The 22,589-nt window shown below is 49.5% G+C and overlaps 1 protein-coding gene across 2 annotated transcripts in view; it reads left to right on the top strand.

The window, feature by feature from the left end:
- MBP (myelin basic protein) overlaps nucleotides 1-20,849 on the top strand; it is a gene marked incomplete at its 5' end in the record, with an annotated part of 37,708 nt that extends 16,859 nt beyond the window's left edge. Inside the window, 5 exon segments of one of the 2 annotated variants that reach the window (NM_001133619.1) lie at nucleotides 9,617-9,721; nucleotides 10,789-10,824; nucleotides 11,174-11,206; nucleotides 14,825-14,944; nucleotides 19,223-20,847. In NM_001133619.1, coding sequence (NP_001127091.1) covers nucleotides 9,617-9,721; nucleotides 10,789-10,824; nucleotides 11,174-11,206; nucleotides 14,825-14,944; nucleotides 19,223-19,267 — 339 coding nt within the window. In that variant the 3' untranslated portion in view covers nucleotides 19,268-20,847. 2 annotated transcript variants of the gene reach the window in all.
- Nucleotides 20,850-22,589: the final 1,740 nt, after the last annotated feature.

The following is a 22,589-nucleotide window of genomic DNA, read 5'->3' as shown; positions in this document are numbered from 1 at the left end:
TTCAATTTTTCCACAGACTTTCTTATTTCATGGGATATCTTCATATGAGCATGTATTATTTTTCTAAACAATACAAAATATTAGTTTTTAAAAATCAGGTCTTTTTTTAATTCTTCAACTGTCCCAGTTATTCAGCTCCAAATAAGCCAAAAATTTTGCAGAAATGTCCTGGCCTCATCTCCAGCTGGCAAAACGCAGGTTGCAGGATGTCCCCCAGCATCTGAGTCCACATCACCAGGTGCGGCCCTGTGTCCACTTCTTATTTTATGGTGCAACTGACCTCCTAGCTCTTCCTCGCTTTTAATCACCTACAAAGAAAGTGCGGTACTTGAAACAGACTGGGGATGGCCCAGGAGACACAAATCTCAATGAATAACCAAAAATGTTCACAGTTTTGGCTTTTTTTAAACCTTAGTGAGTACAACTAAAAGTATATCAGGGAATTACTAAATGTGTGTCCTAAAAACTAAGCAGGCTGTGTGTGGTGGCCCGTGGTGGCTCACACCTGTAATCCCAGCACTTTGGGAGGCCAAGGTGGGTGGATTGCTTGAGGCCAGGAGTTCAAGACCAGCCTGGGCAATATGGTGAAACTCGTCAGCACTGAAAATACAAAAATTAGCCAGGCATGGTGGTGCATGCCTGTAATCCCAGCTACTTGGGAGGCTGAGGTATGAGCTGTAATCCCAGCTACTTGGGAGGCTGAGGCTTGAACCCAGGGGCGAGGTTGCAGTGAGCTAAGATCACGCTACTGCATTTCAGCCTGGGCAACAGAGTGAGACTGTCTCAAAAAAAAAAACAAAAAAACCTAAACTAAACAGCAGGAACCCTTTCTGTCCTAGAGAGCTGAAGTTAGGTTCAGCTCTCATTTCACTTTCAGGATGACCTTATACAGCACAAGTGTTCCTGGGGCCACAGCTCAGAGCTTCTGATGGGGTTGACGGGGGAAGCTGAGGTTGTGAGGCTGGCCCAGGCCCTCAGCGGTCTCCTCCGGGAAGACTTGAGGGTGGGCCATCCCCTTCAGCGTCCCCCATGGCTGGTCTGTGAAGTGACTTGAGTTCACCTTCACCGCCTAAGCGCCCCACCCAGCTTGCGTCTTCCCCTCACCTCCTCCCGTTGTTTCTTTAAGGCCTAGCATCTTCTCCCAGCTCCTCCCACCTAGGAACAGGTAACCTGTTTACCATAAGGTGTGACACAATGATAAGTGCCCACTCCCCATAAATTGAAAAATAAACCCCCAAAAACACTGCTCTTAAACCCCCCCAAAATACTGCTCTTAAACCCCCCAAAAACACTGCTCTTAAACCCCCCAAAACACTGCTCATAACCCCCCCAAGAAACACTGCTCTTAAAATCCACTGACACCTTGCATTTATCACATTTCCTGCACTGCTGGAAGCCGTGGAGTAGGTGGTGCATTTCTATAATTGAACTGAGCAGGGTTTGTGGTGAGCAAGGGGCTGTGGGGTCAACGAAGAAGGGGCCAAGGGGCTGCATGAAAGGACTACAGACCCAGATCATGGACCTGCAACCAGCCACTCACAGGAGAGCGGGGCACACACAGGGCTCTACTTCTCAGCCAAGCCATCCTAACTGTGTGTACGTCTCATCTCATAAATGTAAATGCACCTCGACCTTCAAAAGGGCAGCAACGTCCCGATGCTGTGTGCTGCTATTCCTTCACAGAATATGGGAACCTCGGCAGCTTCACTTCAGGCTGTTGGGGAAAGGAGAGTGGGGCGTTCGGGCATCTCTTCTACGAGTCACTCGAGAGCATGGGAATGTCATGGCCAAATCAGATCAGCGTCGCTCAGGGGAGCCTGGGTCACTTAAAAGGTGACTCAGAACTACAGCCAAAAGGTGGAAACAGCCCAGAAGTCCCCGGAAGGGTGAATGGATGAGCAGAAAGCAATCCGTGCATACGGTGCAGTGGATGTCGTTCAGCCTAACAGTGGAAGGGAATTCTGACAGAGGCTGCAGCACGGGAGCCTGGAGGGCACTGCGGTAAGCGCACTAAAGCCATCCCCAGAGAACAGACGCTGCGTGGCTCCAGCATAGGAGGCCCCTAGGGTGGCCCGGTTCATAGAGACGAAGTGACTTGAATGCTGGGGCCAGGGATGGAGAGTGACTGTTTCATGGGGACCAGGTTTCGGTTCGGGAAGCTGGAGAGTGTCTGGAGATGGATGGTGGTGATGCTTGTACAACAGTGCGAATGTGATGTATGCCACTGAATTGCACACTTAAAAATTGTTAGAATGGTAAGTTTATGTTATGTGTGTTTCACCACAATAAAAAAATTACTTTTTAAAAAGTGGCTCAGGCCGGGCGCGGTGGCTCACGCCTGTAATCACAGCACTTTGGGAGGCTGAGGCGGGCGGATCACGAGGTCAGGAGATCGAGACCATCCTAGCTAATACGGTGAAACCCCGTCTCTACTAAAAATACAAAAAAATCAACCAGGCGTGGTGGTGGGCGCCTGTAATCCCAGCTACTCTGGAGGCTGAGGCAGGAGAATGGCGTGAACCCAGGAGGCAGAGCTTGCAGTGAGCCGAGATCGCGCCACTGCACTCCAGACTGGGGACAGAGCAAGACTCCAAAAAAAAAAAAAGTGGCGCGGATGCAGCATCCGTCCACGCGGGCCACGCAGTCCCCTGCCCGAGGTCGTCACCAGCCTGACACCGAGGCGTGCTCCTGGGCTTCTGTTCCTGTGCTCAGCACAAAAGCTCTTTAGGAACATAAACCAAAAACCAGGTCTGGAGTCTCCGGAAACAACCAATGTAAAAGCTCACCAGAGACTGATCTCGCAAGCTTTGCCGCTTTTCCAAGGTGGCTTCTTAGTAAAATTCTAGAACAGAAGACTTGGACAGTCTCTGTTTCAGTCCCATCATTTCACCCGTGAGGAACCAGAAGCCCCAGGGCCCCAGGGGACTCGCCGAAGGCCACACAGGTGATGTCAGGCCCGGGCTGGAGCTTGCCAGCTGCCTGCAGCAAGCTCTTTTCACAAGGCTGCCATGGAGGGCTTTTGTTCCTCTGGCCACTTCCTATTTGCTGAGCTCCACCGTGTGAGTCAAATGCCAGAAGCTTTGGGGATCCCACAGAAGTTTTTCTTTTTTCCTCTGAAAGATTAAAATCTAGCTGGAGAGGGCAGATGCTTGCAGAAAGCTAAAAAGGACAATCCAATGCCAGATGAGGGTTGCAGCCAAAAGAGGCTATATTTTCCCAAAACACAGACATTTGGAAGGGGAGGACGCTCTAGGCAAAGGTCAGGGACCCAGCAGGAGCCTCGAGGCGGAAAGAGATGCCAACACTTTCAGGGGAGACCTGAGACTGCCAATCAGAAAATTCGCGCAGTGATACGATGCACCCATGAATTCCATTTCTGGCTCTACAATGACAGGTCATGTTAAATGGCCTTGTTCTATATTCTGTTTCACAAAATAATGAACAAAATGGGCTTGCTTTGGGGGTACAGTTCTATGAGTTGTAATGCACGTACGGATTTGTGTAGCTACCGCCATAATAAGGACACAACCCAAATCCTGCCACCTCCCCTCCCTCGTGGTCCACACTGCACCCTCCCCCTACTCCCCGCCCCCCAGCTCTGACCTCCCCCAGTATAGGTCAGTCTTTTCCGGCATGTCATATAAATAAGACCACACAGTATAAAACCTTTTAGAATGGCGGCTTTTACTCAGCAAGATTCCTTGGAGAGGCCTCTAGGCTGTTGCCTGTATCAGGAGTTTGTATTTTTATTGCGGAATAGTATTTCATGCCTGGATACAGCACCGTGTGTTTATCCCTTCAGCCACTCAACAGCATTCAGGTTGTTTGAAGGTTTTAGTGAAATCTAGTGGGTTTAGCTGCTATGAACATTCACGTACAGGTTATTGTATAAACATAAATTTTTATTAAAATTTAAATTACTTTTCCCTCAAAAGATTGGTGGCCAATATATTCATTATAAAAGCCATTTCCAAAAGCATGTAATTTATCCTTTAGTATTTAAAGCAGGAAATGGAATTACAGGGTCATATGGTAAGTATAGGGCTAACTTTCTAAGAAACTGCCAAAGTGTTTCAAGGAGTGACAGTTTGCGTTCCCAAGGTAATCCATGAGGGTTCACGGGGCTCCATATCCTAACCAGCGCTTGGGAATGTCGGCATTTTTCATTTCAGCCATTCTAACGGTGCGGTATCCCCTCACGGTTTTGATTTGCGTTTTCCTGATGCTAATGATGATGTTGAACATCTTTTCATCTGCTTATTCACCCTCCCTACGTCCTCTTTGCTGAAGTGTTTATTCAAGGGTTTAGTCCATTTTTAAGCCAAACTATTTGTTTTCTTCTGGTTGAGTCTTGAGAGTCCTTTACAGATTCTGCTTTCAAGTCCTTTGTCAGATATGTAATTTGCAAATATTTTCTCCCTGTCTGTAGCTTGTCTTTTTCTTCTCTTGATGGTGTCTTTTGTAAAACAAAAGTTTTGAAAGTTTGATGAGGTCCAATTTATCCATTTTTCCTTTTATAGATGATGTTTTGGTGTCAGGTCTAAGAACTTGTTGTCTACACACAGGTCATGAAGGTTTTTCTCCTATGGCTGCTTCTAAAATTTTATAGTTTTACATCATAGATAACGATCTATGATCTATTTTGAGTTAAATCTTGTGTAAGGTGTGGACTGGGGTTAAAGTGGTTTTTTGTGGGTTTTTTTTTTTTTTTTTTTTTTAATGTATGGATGTTCAATTGTTTCAATGCTGTTTGTTGAAAAGACAGTTTTTTCCATTGAATGATCTTTGCCAGGAATTAGCTAGTCAGATTGGGGTGAGTCTCTCTCTGGACTCCATTCTGTCCATTAATCTAGGTGCCTGTCCTTCCTCTAACACCACAGGTCCTCAGTTACCATAGCTGCATAGTCAATCTTAGAACCAGGTAATGTGTTTCTCTCACTTTATGTGTCCTTTTCACAATTGTTTGGCTATTTTTGTTCCCTTGGATTTCCATACAGTTTTAGAATCCACCTGTCTCTATCTAAACAAAACCTTGCTGGAATTTGATTTCAAATTGCATTAAACCTGTAGATCAATTTGGGGAAAGAATCAATAGTTTTACTATGTTGAGTCTTCTAATCCATGAACATAGTATGTCTCTCTATTTAAGTTCACTTTGATTTCTTCCACCAGCATTTTCTAGTGTTAGCATTAAAGTTCTGTACATTTTTGCTAAATGTATACCTAATATTTTGTCTCCTTGATGCTATTATATATAATAATTTTTAATGTTTTTTAATTGTTCATTACTTGGATGTAGATATATAATTGACTAAATGTCCTTTTAGTAATAGGTCATTACAACTATGGTATAACAGTACAGATATAAGACTGCCTCAAATTGTCTGTGCAACTGATGATTTATGGCTAAAAGCCCAAGTCAAAGTCCTAGTTCAGTCACTCTTCAATGCATCTATAACCAAAAAATGTGTATGATCCTATGAAAATTATTCCATTCACTGAAGACCAGTGTCAGTTCTGTATTAAAAGTGAACTAAACAGCCTACATGTTAATTCAACAAACAGTTGCTGCTCACTGCATTCTTAGTTCTGCATGAGGACCACCAATAAACCAACTGCCTTTTTCATAGACATTTCTGACCCCTGGTAATAGCTCCAAGAGCTCAAATAAAACCGACCAACATCATGTGTACCTTAAAAGATTTAAACTACCTTTTCCTCACCAGTGTAGTGATCAATATATTCATTATAACAGTCACCTTCAAAAATATATCATTTTTCTTTTATCATTCAAAGCAGGTATTCATAATTCACATGTGAAGCATTATCTATGTAATGCTCCATTGAATCTCTGACAACATGGTAAGTTGTAAAATCCTCTGAGATCTGCACAGCGTGACTGAGCATTCATTTCTTTAAAAACCTAACCTAAACCTAAGTTTTTTCTTTAGAAACTTAAAAAGTTTAAGTCATTTTTCTAGTTTAATCACAGGATGAGTGATTTAAAGGCCAGTAATGTTTATGTGACTCAAAATCCAAAGTTCAGCATCTAGATAAATGGAGAAATGCTATCCAAACGCCAAGGCAGTGTGGCTTGCACTGGACTTTGAGCTGTTTCAGTGATTTCAGGCCTTTGGAGTAGGAGCTAATAAGTAACTTCGTCTGGTAGACATAGCACTTAAAGATGTACGTCTTAAAGTTTAAAGAGTTTCTTGTCTCTTCCATTTTGTTTTTTGATTCATCATTTCACACTCCCTCTCATGGAGGAGAAGAATGTACAAGGCTGGTTAGTGGTGACTAAATACAACTGGTCACCGAACGCAGAGAAGCATTCGATAAAATATTACATGACACAAAGAGAAGCAGAGAATTACTTGGGTTCTTGCAGCATTCATAGAGAGAATGGGTTGGAATAGGAAGAATCAGGGATTTCTACTAGGACTCCAGTGTCCCTGGCCCTTCTGACATCTTCACATTCAAAGGCCCACAGCACCTGCCTGGGAGGAAACTGAACATGCAAACTCCACTCCTCTGTGCGTGAGAAGGTGGAGGTGTCAGTAAACAGAGGGGTACCCGCTATGAAGCGCTGGCCACAGGCAGAGCGCCAGTGGCCTTCTGTGAAGAGTCTGGGAGCTGCGCTCTGTGCCTGAAGGAGGTTGACAGTCTCATCAGGAATGAGAATCGTTAACCAATTAGGGCACAAAATAGGAAAAACAACTAGTGAAATATGGAGTTGCTGATTACTAAGAAATCCGAGGGATAAAATGGGATCTTTTTTTTTTTTTTTTGGAGACGAAGTCTCGCTCTGTCGTCCAGGCTGAAGTGCAGTGGTGCAATCTCAGCTCACTGCAACCTCTGCCTCAGAGGTTCAAGCAATTCTCCTGCCTCAGCCTCCTGAAGCTGGGACTACAGGCACACGACGCCAAGCCTGGCTAATTTTTTGTATTTTAGTAGAGACGGGGATTCACCATATTGCCCAGGGTAGTCTCGAACTCCTGACCTCAGGCAATCTGCCCACCTCAGCCTCCCAAAGTGCTAGGATTACAGGCAGGAGCCACCACGCCCAGCCAAAATGGGATCCCTCTTTCATTCCTCATGCATTCAAAACCTCTCAGGCAGGAATTTTGTCTGCTTCACTTTTGCGGTATTTTCAGAACGTGGACCATGCCTGGCCCCTGGCATTTAGTTGAGAAGTAATGAGGCCCAGGGCAGAGAGGGACAAGCAGCTCATGGTTACGCCCTGATGTGCCTGCAACTCTGTCACAGGGGAGGCCACGAGCAAGGGGTGCAGAAAACAGAGCTCGCAGTGCTGAGTAGGCCCCGTGCATGGGAGACGCCTTTGCCCTGGGCCCTGCGGAGGTTTCAGACAGATGGGAGAAGGAAGGGCCTTGTGGACAGAAAGGACCCTGCACAAGGCCCAGGGCAGAGGATGCACAGCCCATCCACATGGAAGATGGGCGGGGCCAGGGCATAGGGGCGCGGCCCAGGGCAGGGGATGGATGCTTAGCAGCCAGGGCAGGCGGGAGGAGAGCTGGGGCTGGGGCTCCGGCTCCTGGCAGGGCTGCAGCCAGAGCGAAGGGCCCTCAGAAGCGCCCAGAGTAACAGGGCTCCCGCTGCAGGCAAGGGCGGCCACAGGACACTGGAAGGAGAGGGACATCCACGTTGCTTCTGTTTCACGAAGTTGCTCTGCTCTGGGTGCTGAATGCTGGGAAGGTGGACAGGAAGCCTCACCACGTTAGGGCCCAGGGGACAAAGAGCTTTGGCTTCGTCCTGAAGGGTGAGCAGGGCAGGGAGCCTCACAGGCAGCAGGGGAGCTGTTAGTAGTCTGGGGGTGAGGGCAAGAAACATTTAAAGCAGGGGTCCCCAGCCCCCAGGCCCTGGACCGGTACCGCTCTGTGGCCTGTTAGGAACAGAGGCACAGCAGGAGGTGAGCGGCGGGTGAGTGAGATTATCTTCTGAGCTCTGCCTCCTGTCAGGTCTGCAGCGGCACCAGATTCCCATAGGAGAGCAAACCCTACGGGGAACGGCGTGTTCGAGGGATCGAGGTTGTGCACTCCTTATGAGAATCTAATGCCTGATGATCTGAGGTGGAACAGTTTAATCCCAAAAACGTTCCGCTACCCCCATCCGTGGAAAAACTGTCTTCCACAAAACCCATCCCTGGTGCCAAAAAGGTTGGGAACCGCTGCTTTGAAGAGGATGGAGTAGGGAAGGAGGGTAGAGGAAAGAGTCCAGTGCCAGCAAAACTTCAGACCTGACGTGTGCCATGTGGAGACCCCTGTCTGGGTTCAGCCACAGAGGTGAACAATGTTGGTGCTGGGCGAGACGCAGCACACTCTGCAAACATTGTCCTTTGTGGCTGCAGCATGCAGTTGTCACCCACTGAATTCCACCATTCCGTGCACTACCATAAATCCCAGAAAAGTGCACTTTAGGCCTTTGGTGGCAAAACTGTCTTCTGAACAACAAGGGGTCCTCCCAATCAATGTGCATAGAGCCGAGAGACTGGAGGGAAATGCTTCAATTGACTTCAGTGCATTTAACTGATTGCTTCCGCTGCGTTCTGTGTCGACGGGGCGCAGCCAGAATGCCTGGGGCCAGAGCTCCTCTGACCTCCAGAAATTCATTCCTGCCTGAGGTGTGGGCTCTTTACATGCAGGCTATTTCTGAACAAGTAGGATCTGGGAGCAGCAGTGAGAAAGCGAGGGGAAAATTGACAAAATCAATCTCGCAAGCTCCCTCGAGTCCCTTTCCTTTGCTTTTCTGAGAACTCATGGTCAGCCCTCTTGCCCGGTGCGCGTTCACCGCTGTTGGGCCTTTGCAGTTGAGCTGAGAGTCGAGCAGACAATGCATGAAGTCTGCAAAAGCCGCAGCGTCTCCTGCGTCCCCTGTGTCCCCTGTGTCCCCTGCCCCCTGGGTGCATGGCTTTTCCCTTCCCTCTGCTGTGAGCTAACCTCTCGCAGCGCTTACCGCTCCGTATCTTCTGTGCAATCTCTACTGACCTGGAGTGTTCTGGTTCTGTTGATTACCAGCTGGCCCTGGGCACTCATGCCCAGCCATTCTTCCCTCTCCGCTTCCTCTTACTCGAGATGTGGAAGTGATATTCCCAAATCAGGCCGGTGCCAGTGTGGCGTGAGACACTTATTTTGAGAAGCGGAGACCAGCTCATGTTATGCAGCTGCGTCAAAGCCATGAGCTGCCTGCCTCATGCTGTTGTGTGTTTTTCTGTGTGTATTTCCCAAGCATTTTCTTGTGTTCAACCCAGAAGCCTGGGGATAAGTAATATTTTTCTCTCAATGCTTTGCCCAACCTGACCCTATCTCAGATGGAATCCCCCTTGAATTACTGTCACTTCCCCTCTATTTGCTTGTTCACCTTCAGGAGAGCCGCACACTGAGTCGGTGATAGAAATCTCTCCCCAGCAAGTCGCGCACCCAAACCCGCTGCTGCCAGCCCGTAGCTGCCCCAAGTGTGCCTGGTGGCTCATCTGCGGCTTCCTAGTAGAAGGCCCTTAAAAAATCCAGATCACAAAGGAGGAGAGATCCAGCTTCCCTGAGGAGGACAAGCCGCAGGGACTCTGGACCTGTCCTGAGGTCACCGCACCTCTGTCTTTCAGGACTCACACCATGCAGCAAGAACTGCTCACTACGGCTCCCTGCCCCAGAAGTCACACGGCCGGACCCAAGATGAAAACCCCGTAGTCCACTTCTTCAAGAACATTGTAAGTGATGATCAATGGGAAGAGGTAGCAACTGTGAGGGGGAGGAGGGGTGCTGGCCACTGCTGTCATCCACACAGGACGTTCGTACGTTTGGGAGTGGCACCGGGGTCCTCCTCAGGGTGAGGCTGGCCGGGGAACTCACCACTCGCACCTGATCACAAGTTCCAGACATCGCTTCCCGACGGTATCTGCCACGGATTGCACTGTGCATGCCGTGCGTTCTCCAGAGAGCTCACTTCTCTTGAGATTAGACTCCCATGTAATGCTCAGCCTAAAAACACAGGCTTTGCAACCTATAGAGAGTGCTTGCCATGGGCTGGGAGCGGAGGGGACAGCAGAGAGAGCGAGGGCATTTTTAGGGCATTTTTCGGGCAGCGAAACCGCTCTGTCAAGGCTGCAATGGTGACTGAAGAGCACGCACTTGTCCAAACCCACAGCGTGCACAGCACCGAGAGAACCCTAACACAGTGTTGCTAATAAGGGAAACTGTTCTGGGTATGTGGAAACTAATTTCTGCACAGTTTTTCTGTAAACCTAAAAGTGCCATGCAAAACGAAGTCTATTAAAAACAAGAACAAAACCACAGGCCTCTAATTCCAAGATCTCAGTGCAGCAGACATTTTATGGTCGTATTTGATAAGTGCATTTAGGAGCTGCAGACCTGGGGGCATCCCCTTGGAAGCTCTGAATGTCAGAGGACCCGCTACTTCCAGCCCCTGAAAGGGCTCACGGTGAAGCAAAGTTCGCCGCCTCCCTCAGTGAGCAGTGGACAGGCGTCTTCCCTGTGTCCCAAGATGGGCCCATTCCCCAGCTATGGAGCTTCTGGGAGGTGTTTTCCATCCTCTGAAACACTTTCTGAGTGCTCCGGAGGATCTGCATCATCTAGAATATTTTCAGTCTCAGGTCTATACTGCTTGACCAACTAGGACAGAAATGGGGAGGCTGGGCACCCGGGTGCTTCTGGCAGCTGATGGATGCTAGCCACCCTCAGCAGGCAGGAACCCGTTAGGAAATGGACGGCGGCACAGGGCTCCCAATGCAGCCCACTGTTCTCTGTGTCTTTCCAGGTGACACCTCGCACACCACCCCCGTCGCAGGGAAAGGTAAGACCTTGGAATGTTTTGATTAATCATCACTTTTCTGATAGACCTTCTCTAAAATCCCATAATGTACCAAAGAGAGAGTTAGGCTCAGAGCTACCAGAATTCATCCCAAAACGTGTTGCCAAGCAGCTCCCAAGTAGAACAGGTCGGCAGATCCATGCACCCCTCCTGTCCCTCCCGCAGCTGCACAGCTGCTGTGGCCCTGAGCCTGCGGCCCCCCTCGGAGCTCCAGGTGGAACCTGTTTTTACCACCTCAGCTCTACTGTGCTTTGATTGTGTTTCCTGTTGATTGAAAGGACTTTCCTTTCACTGACCATCATGTCATTATTTCTCTGTCTTCCTCACGCAGGGGAGAGGACTGTCCCTGAGCAGATTTAGCTGGGTAGGTGACGAACGCACTTCCATCGGCTTCCTCTTCCGTCCCGGTCCTCACAGCCCCGCAACTTTTGTGTTCTCCTCTGTTTCGGTTGCTTCCCGGCGTCCTTTTCTCTCCTCTCAAGACCTCTCTGCCCACAGCTGGGATCGGGCCGCCTTCTCTTCCACTGGGGAAATGAAACGTGGCCTTCCCTTCCGGAAGGTCTGGTCTCTTGCTTCTGTGCCTGGGACCCAGCCCTGCAAGGCCAGACCCTCTTCTCCCAAAGGGTTCCCAGGAGACGTGACTGGTCTCCTTCCCAGGGAGGGAGCAACACCACGTCCGAGAAAATGTTTAACTTCTTCCAACACAACCAGTGCGAGAAGCCCCAGGAACCCGCATGTGGAAGAGGGACTGGCTGGCCCATCTCAGTAACCCCAGATGCTGACACTGGAAAAACGATTCTGCTAATGAACAGAAAAAGAGGCTAAATAGAGTTGCTCGATTTATAATAACCTCATTAATCCAAAGATTTTTGTTTTGTATTTAATTAAATAATAATTAAAACATAGATATCAAGCCATCCAGAAAATCTTCTTAGGAATTTTAGGCTGGTCAATACTGAAAGCAAACTTTCAAGGAAGGTTTAAAATGGCCAATTTGAACTTTCTAGTGAAAAATTTGGTGTCTGAGCCAAATTAAAATGCCAATCATTATATTCTAAACAAACTTATAGACTTTAGTTACTAGCAAATATCAGATATGATTTTTACTGTATAAAGGTTATAATTTTAGAATAAAATGGAGGAATAATCATCAACATATTGTAGATAGGTTGTGTCTGTCTCTGAAACTGCAGTTCTCTCATACGCTAGAACAGAGCCTACCTACACTTTCTGCTCAATTAATAAGCATCATATAAATGAATGAATACATTTTAAAAGAAAGACAACAAGGAGAAAGAACAGGGAGAAAGAACAGGAAAAGAAAACAGAAGATGGGAAAGAGGAAGGAAGAGAGGGAGGAAGGGACGGGGCACTTGAGAGAAAGGCAAAGAAAAGATTCCATGAGGATCCCAAATCAGTCCCACACATGATTACACTGAATTATGAACTAAGGTATTTACTGGAACGTTTTCTATTAATGCATATTTGACTTGCTTTTTCTGACCTAATGAATTTGCAAAACGATGACAGTCATGTAGCAAATGTAGATGGACTAGTACTCACAATTAATTTTTTATTTTCTATACCAGCAGGAGACAAAGAGGATAGAAGAATGAAATTCATTTTTGACCCAGAAATCTTATTTTAGCTACTGCTTTATCTGCTCTTAATTTTCTAGGAGTGGACCTTGGGGCCATCGTGCCGGATCCTCCCTGAATGTGGAGCGATGGGGGGTTGCACACAGGCTGTTCCGCCCCAGCAGCTAACAAGAAAGACCCCTGCATTCCTCCCTGCATCTCTCCCTTTTGGGTCCTACTAATGTCTGTTGAATTTCTCTTTTTTCCAAAGCAAAATCCTTCTCTGCATTTTGTCTGCTTGTCTGTTTCCCAGAGCCGCAGGACTCTCTCCTTGTCTGGAGTTCCAGAGAGCCCCACTTTCTCTTTCTAAACTGTGTTGTGTGTTTCCTGGTACATTCTAGGTTCCCCAAAGATAAACATGACTAAGGATTCGAAAGGAGGAAAGGCCAAGCAGATTGTTAATCTGAAAGTCAATCCCCGGATTTAGTTCTCAAAAACTCTATTTTTGGAGAAAAGCAATAGAGTAAGACAGAACGACTTAGCGCTTGCAGGGGAAGTGGCTTTCTGCCATGTAGAGCCAGGCTGGCAACCTGGCCTCCCAGGCCCTCTGCTATCAGGGAGTGAGCACGAACCTGGAACCCTCTGGGAAGCAAGAGTGAGGCTGGCTGTCCCCTCCTGTGCAGTGCTTAGACCTTCTTGCCACACATCCCCTGTCCCTCACCTCACTGGATAGCCCCCGAATCAACTGTTCACACGAAAGCGGCTGCCTGGTTCTGAGTGGCCGTGCTCAGTCCCAAGCACAGGCTGAATGAAAAGAAAACTGTACAAGTAGCTTTTACGGTGGGAAGCCCCCAGCAGAGGCTGCGGGTGCAGCCAGGTGCTCTGGAAGCCTTGAGGCCTCTGGTGTCATCTTCCTCACCTCTCAATAAGAGACGGCTAGGTTGGTCAAGGTCCTCCCTGTCCTAAAACACTTTAATGAAATGGAAGAAAGGCTGCAGGCTGATAGAGGAGGGACAGTTTGGTTTGGTTCCCACAAGACTTCAGGAGAAGGCTCTAGGAGCCTCCTGTTTCTTGTTGGCAAAGCGTAAAGTGCAGCCTGGACCCTGTCCATCGAGTAGACACTCAGGAGGCCAACCAAGATCCCTGAAAAGCTAACAGTGTGGTCGGCCTTCCCACGGTGCACCCACCGTGGGAGGACACTTGGCCCCCCGTTGTTAACGTCCACCGCGCCCAGACTCCCACAGCGAGCTCCTTCCCTTCCTCCCCATGTTTGCAGTGGAGTTCCCACTCGAGAAGACAGCACAGTAGCAAGTAGAGGCTGGTCCTGGGACACTCACACCCGTGTGTGTCAGGAAGCCCCTGTGATCACACGGCCCATGAGGAAGCCAGAGGGGCTGCTGGGGCTGATGAGGCCAGAGCAGGGTGGCCTGCTCTTCCCTAAATGACAGCTGGCACCAAAGCCCAGAGTTGGCAGCCTCCACCTGAGGAGTGGCATCTCCATGAACGGCTTGTGTTCTCGCACAAACCCATTGTGTAGATGAGGAAACTGAAGCTCAGAGAGGTTCCTGCCCTTGCCCAAGGCCACACAGCCGGAGGAGCTAGAAAGGTGCTAGGGGACTGGGAGGTGGGGGAGCTGAGACGCTGTCCCGCTGCTGCCGGGACGCAGCTGCCCCCCATGCCAGCCAGGCCTGCCTCCTCCCTCTGTCCGGCTCAGCAGCCCCGGCCTCCTGTTGCTCCCAGTCCGAGCTATGGCCAAGGGAGACGGATTCCTGCTCACCCTGGGGGAGAGCTCAGGATTTTGTCTCAAAACCTTATAAAAGATACGAGGCTCGACATTGTACTAAGGCCAAGGACTCTTGATCTCCCAGACAGATCCTAGAACCACAGGGCCCACGTGACCAGAATCCAATCTGTGCAAATCAATCAGCAAAAGGAGCCCCCAGCAAAGGGCGCAGGCCGGGGCCTCCGGGGACGGCACCTACACACCACACAGCCCCCCAGGGTCCGAGTCCTCCAAACACGTGTAGGCAGGAGCCTCCTTACCTTGATTTGCTTGATGTTTGCTAATCTTCTCTTGAACACCCCACAGCGTGAAGGTAAGCAACTGTTCCCTAAACGACTTAGATCCTTAAAATATGTGTGGTTGGGCCGCATATCTCATGAGAGAGCCTCCGCCCAAACCAGAGCCCTCCTCTCTCTGCGGCCAACACCCTGGTAGACCTGGGGGAGCAGCCTCTCCCGCCCCCAACCCCTCAGCGCGGTGCTGGCCCGTGGCTCCTGAACCACTCACCAGTCCAGTCCGGGGCCTGGGCCCTTCCCCGGGGCCCTGGTGGCAGCTCCCAGTGGCTCAAGCAGCGTGCCCAGCACCGCGGGTGGAGGCTGAGCTCTGTGGTCTTTTCTTGCAGGGGGCCGAAGGCCAGAGACCAGGATTTGGCTACGGAGGCAGAGCGTCCGACTATAAATCGGCTCACAAGGGATTCAAGGGAGTCGATGCCCAGGGCACGCTTTCCAAAATTTTTAAGCTGGTAAGGTACCCTCTGCTCAGCTCCACTGAGCGGGGACTAAAAGGTCCCAGAATCCCCAACTAAGCTGAGCACAAGGGTGGCTGCCGCCTCTGGCTCAGCCGCACTGTACCCTGGGCGAGCTCTGTCCCAGCAGGCGTGCAGGGGCTCAGGTGGCCTTGCCCACCCGCATTTACGCGTGGATTTCCTCCGAGATGCATGTGGAGCCGGAGGTGCTTGAGGAAGGGCTGCGCCTAGGCTGGTTCAGGGGCCCTGGAGCAGGCCACTGACCTTGACTCTGGGGCAGGGCCCAGCTGGAGTCCAACTTGCCCATGCCCAGGGGTTGGAGCCCTCAGGGAGCTAAAGCAGGAGTCAAGCAGACATGGGTGTCGGGGGGAGATCCCTGGAGCCACGGGACGGGATGCCCAGGAGACCTCAGGGAGTGGGGAGTGTCCCGTCGGCTCATGAGGACCTGGAACCAGACCCATGACGAATGCCAGGCCCGCTGTTTATCAGCTGTGTCTCTGAGACTCGGTTTTCTCATCTGTAAGATGGAGGTAACCCGCCCACTCAGCTCACAAAATCGCTGTGAAAGTAAACGGTAGTGACAAACACAAAACGCGGCTGGCAGGTGCAGGGCTCGGATTCCTTAGATAAGCAGTCACCTTTATTATTGTTAAACGTCACCCAGAAAACCCTTAACTCTTAGACAGAGGCTCTCATTAAGCAAAACGGGAGGCACGTGAAGCTCCAGGCAGGGCCAGGAGGGAACCGCGAAGCCAAAGGGTCTGGGAGCCCCCCAGGCACCTGCGTTTGCGTTTTCATCTTGGAGGAGACCAGGCTTCTGGGGGTCCTCCCCGGGGTGCAGAGAGGAGGGGTCTTTCTTGGTGTGTAACATACTCATTGATTCAGTCACCTGAAATACACTTTGACTCCATGTATTTTTTGAGTCTGGATGTGTGGTGTGCTCTGCCCAGCAGCTGGGATCCGCATGGGCACAGACATGGTCCCTCCGCGTCCTTGGTGAGTGCAGAACCTCTGCCATGAGCCTCGATTCTGGGAGGTTCTGTGGACAACAGGCGATTCAGGCCACAGCCCCTGCTCTTAAGGATAGCCGGTCTTAGAAAAAGCTTTTAATATGTGAAGTGAGCAGTGAGTAACTGAGCTGCTAAGTAAGCAGCTTTATGTCAGATAAAGTGGTAGGCAGGATCCACTTCTCAACGTAAATTCTGAGTAAGAAAATAAATTCTCCAAATAGTCAAGTCTCAGGGCCATCATGCTGTACCTTGCCGCAGTTCTGAGATGTGGCCACAAGAGGGCGGAGATGAGGCTCCCCGGGGAGCAGTGTCTGAACCCAGCACTGCAATCAGGACGGCCCCGCCCCACCTGGCCAGTACCTCACCTGCCTCTGAATCGCCTGGGATGCACGCCCAGACCCCTGTCTGCGCTCCGCCACAGGCTCACTGAGTCAGATTGTCCAAGGGTGAACTAGGTGTTGCTAGTTGTGATGATTTTGCAGACACCGTGCTCACCTGGGAAACACGAATTCATCCCATCTGGATAACTAATTACTCCACTACCAGCTTAAGGACTGTTAGACACACAGGGAGAGCTGAGTGCTGGCTCAGAGTTGATGGGAGGGCCCAGATGAGTGAGGGGCCCCATTTAGCAAATATTGTCCTTGCAATATATGCAAGGCTTACAACCAGTCACTCAAAGATGCTTGCAAGGCCAGAGCTTACCAAGACCAGCCTGAGGAACAGAAAGCTGCATTTAGATCTGCACATTTACTGTGTGCAAATATAACCAGTGTACTATACACGTGTTTTCTTAAATAAGTTCAGTATTTTCCCTGAACTTTTTTGTAAGAAGCTTTAAAAAATTATTTAATTTCTGTGGAGTTCAAGGGAAGCTTCAATGTAGCAAAGCAAATTTCAAATCATATGGTTGTAATTAAATTTTACTGCATAAAAAGTTCATAACTGGCCTACTATGGCCGTATGGCTGAATGAGTTGACTTGGAGCAGTTCCAATAGATTAATAAATCAGCTCCCCCAGAAATGAGGGGGTTTAGAGGCAGGCAGATGGAGAGGACAGGGACTTCATAGCATTTAACATCATTTTACCATCTTTCTGTTCTTTTTGGTGCTGTTGGAAATCAGTAGTGAGAGGAAAAGACTCAAATCTGGAAGTCTAGCGCTGTCGGTAGGAACTGGGTAGAAAAAACTATACATGTCCCCCCATCACTCGGAAACCACATCAGAACATCATAGGAGCATCCTGTTTCCATGTGCATTAATTTCCACGAACATACATGTGAACGTTTTCCCACCTGTAGTGTTGCTGTGGAGTTGTGAGGTGTCAAAGTGGAGGCAAGAGTATCTGCCTCTTGCAGTAGGCTCTGTTCTTTTCCTGTCGTGAGAGAGGAGGTCAGTCTAACCCTCACCTTGTGAGTTCAGCCTTATACTGACCTGAGCCCAGGGTGGATCAGATGCTTAGATCATGTGACTCCAAGTTGCAAGACACATAATAGAGAGAAGCGTGACTGTTGCATCCATGCAGGCTCTAATCCTGGCTCCTTTGGGCTGGCTGAGCTTTGGCTCCTGGGCTATAAAGAAAGGATGATAGGAACACCTACTCCAGGGGGTGCTGGGAGCACAAAAGAGAAAACGGGGAAAAACGGGTTTCCTGCATGGTCTGTGCTCAACAAATTGTAGTTTCAATGATAAAAAGTAAAACCAATACACCCACCATTTTCAATGTCAAAAGGGGGCATCAAGAAAGTTAAGATTGTATCTCGGTAAGTTACCTTGCCAGAGGCTGCAGGGAACTTACTCCATTTCAGCACAGAAGCACTTTGTTTCATAGGACAGTTGTTCTACCACTTTCCAGGAAGTCCAAAGGCTGATCTCTTGGAAATGCAGCAAAAGGTGAGGTGAGTGCCAACTTCTGGGCTACTCCAGAGGGCAGCTCCAATGCCAAGGATGTTCAAGTTAAGCCAGGATGAAACAGGAAAAACCCATGCTCCCGAGGGAGAGGCTGGCCCTCGAGGGGCAGGGCCCTGCACCTGTCAGTCCCCAGGCCGGCAGGCCTCCGCGGTATGTGAGAAAGCTGCCTGTCTTGGGAGGAAAATCTCACTAGATGGTCCCTAAAGCGGCTTCACAGGCTAGAATTTCATAAACGTTTTCACTTGTGAAAACAAAAATCCCTTGAGTGAGTTGTGTAACCACAACATACAGGCTTGTTTATAATGCTACGTATGTACTTGGAAACCCCCCCAAGAAGTCAGAACTGTCACCTTGGTCTGTTAGCTGCGTTATTTGTAAGGATTCTTGGCATCCGCGCTCTGGTTATTCGTGTTACTGGGCAGTGTGAAAGATGTAGAATTAGATGAGGACAGTGTTGGTTCGTTGCTGATCAGCCACGGTAAAGAGCATATTTCTTTTCTATCTTGCTTTCTGGGGGCTCTTCGCCAAAATTGATCATTTCATAAAAGAGGGGAAACCCAAGGAGAGAGACTAAGCTTTGAATAAAAATTTGAATGCAAAAAAAGTGCAGTTCTGCTTTGTCAATCTAAGTGACCAACGTGCGCCTCTTTCTAGAGGGATGGCCACGCCTGGCTACCTCCACACCGTGGGCCATGGCACACCTGTGCGCCATCTCAGTTAGCTGCCAACTCTCTTTTAAACATCAAAATTGTTTGTCCCCCAAACATGTAAATGCATGATTTTAAGACCCCTTCAAGTCAAAGTTTGCAGACAAACCTGTCTGTGCATTTGATTTGTCTGGTGTGGCAGATGAGATGGCACATAGGAGGGACGTCCCCAGGGATGGACACGTGGCTTTGCTCTTTGCTGGTGCGTGTAGCAAGGGGTGTGCTAGGGTCCCTCCGAAAAAGAAGTTGCTCCTGTTGTCACTGGCAGTTCCCCTCAGTTGCCCTGTAATCTCTAGCTGAAGAGAAAAAGTGCTCATTCAAAGCAAAGCAATGGAGCGGCTGCACTTTCACCCACAGAAGTGCAGCGTTGTTACGCAGAACAGTGGCTATGCCAGGCACCACTCCCTGGGGCCTGGGAATCAGATTCCAGGGACTCTTTCTCACAGAACTGGAAATTCAATTAGCATTTGCTGAGGGAGGTCGGGAGAAATGGAATGAAAAGACCAGCTCTCCGGGGTGCCATTTCTATTAGCAGATGAGAGAGACACCCAATGGCTCAGCATCCACCCGGGACCACAGAAGAGGGGATGCTGGTGTGGGAGGACTCCGCGGCACTCTCGTCCTAATTCCTCTCTCTTCCTTTTCAGGGGGGAAGAGATAGTCGCTCTGGATCACCCATGGCTAGACGCTGAAAACTCAACTGGTTCCGGAATCCTGTCCTCAGCTTCTTAATATAACTGCCTTAAAACTTTAATCCCACTTGCCCCCGTTACCTAATTAGAGCAGATGACCCCTCCCCTAATGCCTGCGGAGTTGTGCACGTAGTAGGGTCAGGCCACGGCAGCCTACCGGCAATTTCTGGCCAAAAGTTAAATGAAAAAATGAAAACAGAAAATGGTTAAAACTGTCCCTTTCTGTGTGAAGATCACGTTTCTTCCCCCGCAATGTGCCCCCAGACGCACGTGGGTCTTCAGGGGGCCAGGTGCACAGACGTCCCTCCACATTCACCCCTCCACCCTTGGACTTTCTTTTCGCCGTGGCTGCGGCACCCTTGCGCTTTTGCTGGTCACTGCCATGGAGGCACACAGCTGCAGAGACAGAGGACGTGGGTGGCAGAGAGGACTGTTGACATCCAAGCTTCGTTTTTTTTTCCTGTCCTTCTCTCACCTCCTAAAGTAGACTTCATTTTTCCTAACAGGATTAGGCAGTCAAGGAGTGGCTTACTACATGTGGGAGCTTTTGGTATGTGACATGCGGGCTGGGCAGCTGTTAGAGTCCAACGTGGGGCAGCACAGAGAGGGGGGCACGTCCCCAGGCCGTGGCTGCCCACACACCCCAATTAGCTGAATTCGCGTGTGGCAGAGGGAGGAAAAGGAGGCAAACGTGGACTGGGCAATGGCCTCACACAGGAAACAGGGTCTTCCTGGAGATTTGGTGATGGAGATGTCAAGCAGGTGGCCTTTGGACGTCACCGTTGCCCTGCATGGTGGCCCCAGAGCAGCCTCTATGAAACCTCGTTTCCAAACCACAGCCCACAGCCGGAGAGTCCAGGAAGACTTGCGCACTCAGAGCAGAAGGGTAGGAGTCCTCTGGACAGCCTCGCAGCCGCTTCAGTCGCCCATAGACACTGGCTGTGACCGGGTATGCTGGCAGCGGCGGTGCACAGTGGCCAGCACTAACCCTCCCTGAGAAGATAACCGGCTCATCCACCTCCTCCCAGAAGACGCGTCATAGCGAGTAGGCACAGGCGTGCACCTGCTCCCGAATTACTCACCAAGACACACGGGCTGAGCAGATGGCCCTGTGGATGGAGACAAAGAGCTCTTCTGACCGCATCCTTCCAAACACCCGCTGACATCTCCTTTCGCTCCTCCCTCCCTAACCTACTGACCCACGTTTTGATTTTAGCGCACCCGTGATAGGCCTTCCAAAGAGTCCCACGCTGGCATCGCCCTCCCCGAGGACGAAGATGAGGAATGGTCAGCGTGATGCCAAAACGCGTCTTCTTAATCCAATTCTAATTCTGAATGTTTCGTGTGGGCTTAATATCATGTCTATTAATATATAGCCTCGATGATGAGAGGGTTACAAAGAACAAAACTCTAGACACAAACCTCCAAATTTTTCAGCAGAAGCACTCTGCGTCGCTGAGCTGAGGTCGGCTCTGCGATCCATACGTGGCCGCACCCACACAGCACGTGCTGTGACGATGGCTGAATGGAAAGTGTACACTGTTCCTGAATATTGAAATAAAACAATAAACTTTTAATGGTATTTGCATGGGTGTCTTCTTTTGTGTTCCGGGCTGTAGCACACAGGCCCACATCAAGCGAGAGCCAGGTGTGCAGAGCTAATGTGACTCAGTGCCTCTGAGTCTCGAGGCAGGGCTGCCTGGCGGTGCCTGTTGGAGGGGGCATCCTTATCAGAGGGTCGATGGCTACCGAAGAAAGTGGAACAGAGGTAGTTGTCAGGGCACTGATTCTCTCACCAGGAAAAAAATATTTAGTGTCTCTGAAGACAAGCTTCCAAGTCTCTCTGTGTTCTGCCGTGTGGCTAGTGTACACACCCTGCAGATGTGAACCCGGGAGTCTTGGACGATTTCCCCTTGCTACCATTTTCTCTGAAAGCATGAAAGAGTGTGAAGCGATGTTTTACTTATAGTTGCCTTTGGTTACAAGAATTTTTCTTCAAAAAGATAGATGAAAGTCTCTCGTTTTTTCTTTTTCTTTCTTTTTTCTTTCTTTCTTTTTTTTTGAGACAGGATCTGAGACAGGATCTTACTTTGTCACCCAGGTTGGAGTGCAGTGCTGCAAGCTCAAGCTGTCTTCCTGCCAAAGCCTTCCACATAGCTGGGACTACAGGTACACACCACCGCACCCAGCTAATTTTTGTATTTTTTGTAGAGACGGGATCTCGCCATGTTGCCCAGGCTGGTCTCATCCTGACCTCAAGCAGATCTGCCCACCTCAGCCTCCCAAAGTGCTAGGATTACAGGCGTGAGCCACCGCACCCAGCCTTTGTTTTGTTTTTAATGGAACCACCAGTTCCCCTCTGTGTCTCAGCAGCAGCTGTGAGAAATGCTCTGCATTTGTGACCTTTACAAAGGGGAACTTCCATGCTGAATGAGGGTAGGATTACATGCTCCTGTTTCCCGGGGCTCAGAAAGCCTCAGACTCCAGCATGATAAGCAAGTGTGAGAAGCTTGGGAATATGACTGCATTCATTGCAATAGCAGGAAAAACTGCCGGGGCTGGAGGCATGGCCACCTGAGCTCGCCAGGCAGGCATGGCAGACAGAAAGCCCACGTCCACTGGCTACACTTCTCTGCCCAGACCCCTTCCAACTGAGGAATTTGGAAAATCATGCAAAGATAATTACATTTTAAAAATTGTCTTCTTTTCATTGGCAAGTCTATATTAATGTAACATATGTGGAAAATGCATTAAAAGGCAAACCAAGGGTACATCATAAGCTAGCATTCACCATGACAGTACAATACTTGGGTGAGTATTTTAAAATAAAACACAGCAAGATAGGAACTGAGCCAGGGAGCTTGTGTGCTCACTGAACACTTGCCTGAAGTGGCCCACCTACTTTCTCCTGAAGGTGACTGGAAATTAACTTACCAGGCTGAGAGCCAAGAGGAGGGGCTGCTGGAGCCCCAGCCTCATGGACGCAGATGCCCTTCCCCGCCACCTGCACAGGCTGTCAGGACCTTCCCCATGGCCCATGCAGGCTGTAAGGACCACGGTCAGTAGAGGCTAGAGGGGCCATGAGGGTCTGTGGAACTGGACACAGAAAGCCGTAGTGATCACCCTTCCATCTGCACAGCCACACCTTGCCTTTCACTGCTGGCCTGCCCATCTGTAGGGGCAGGGAACGCATATGAAATTGATAGAGCAGCCTCTGAGCTTGGAGCGTGAAGTACCTGGCACGGAGGAAATGAAATCTCTACAGAGGGCTGATGACAAGCAGCCAGTCAAGAAGTGAGCAGAGCAGGTGCTGGTTTAGCTC

Source organism: Pongo abelii, chromosome 17 (assembly GCF_028885655.2).
Source record: "Pongo abelii isolate AG06213 chromosome 17, NHGRI_mPonAbe1-v2.0_pri, whole genome shotgun sequence".
Classification (NCBI taxonomy): Eukaryota; Metazoa; Chordata; class Mammalia; order Primates; family Hominidae; genus Pongo; species Pongo abelii.
This window is presented reverse-complemented; position numbering and strand designations above follow the sequence as displayed.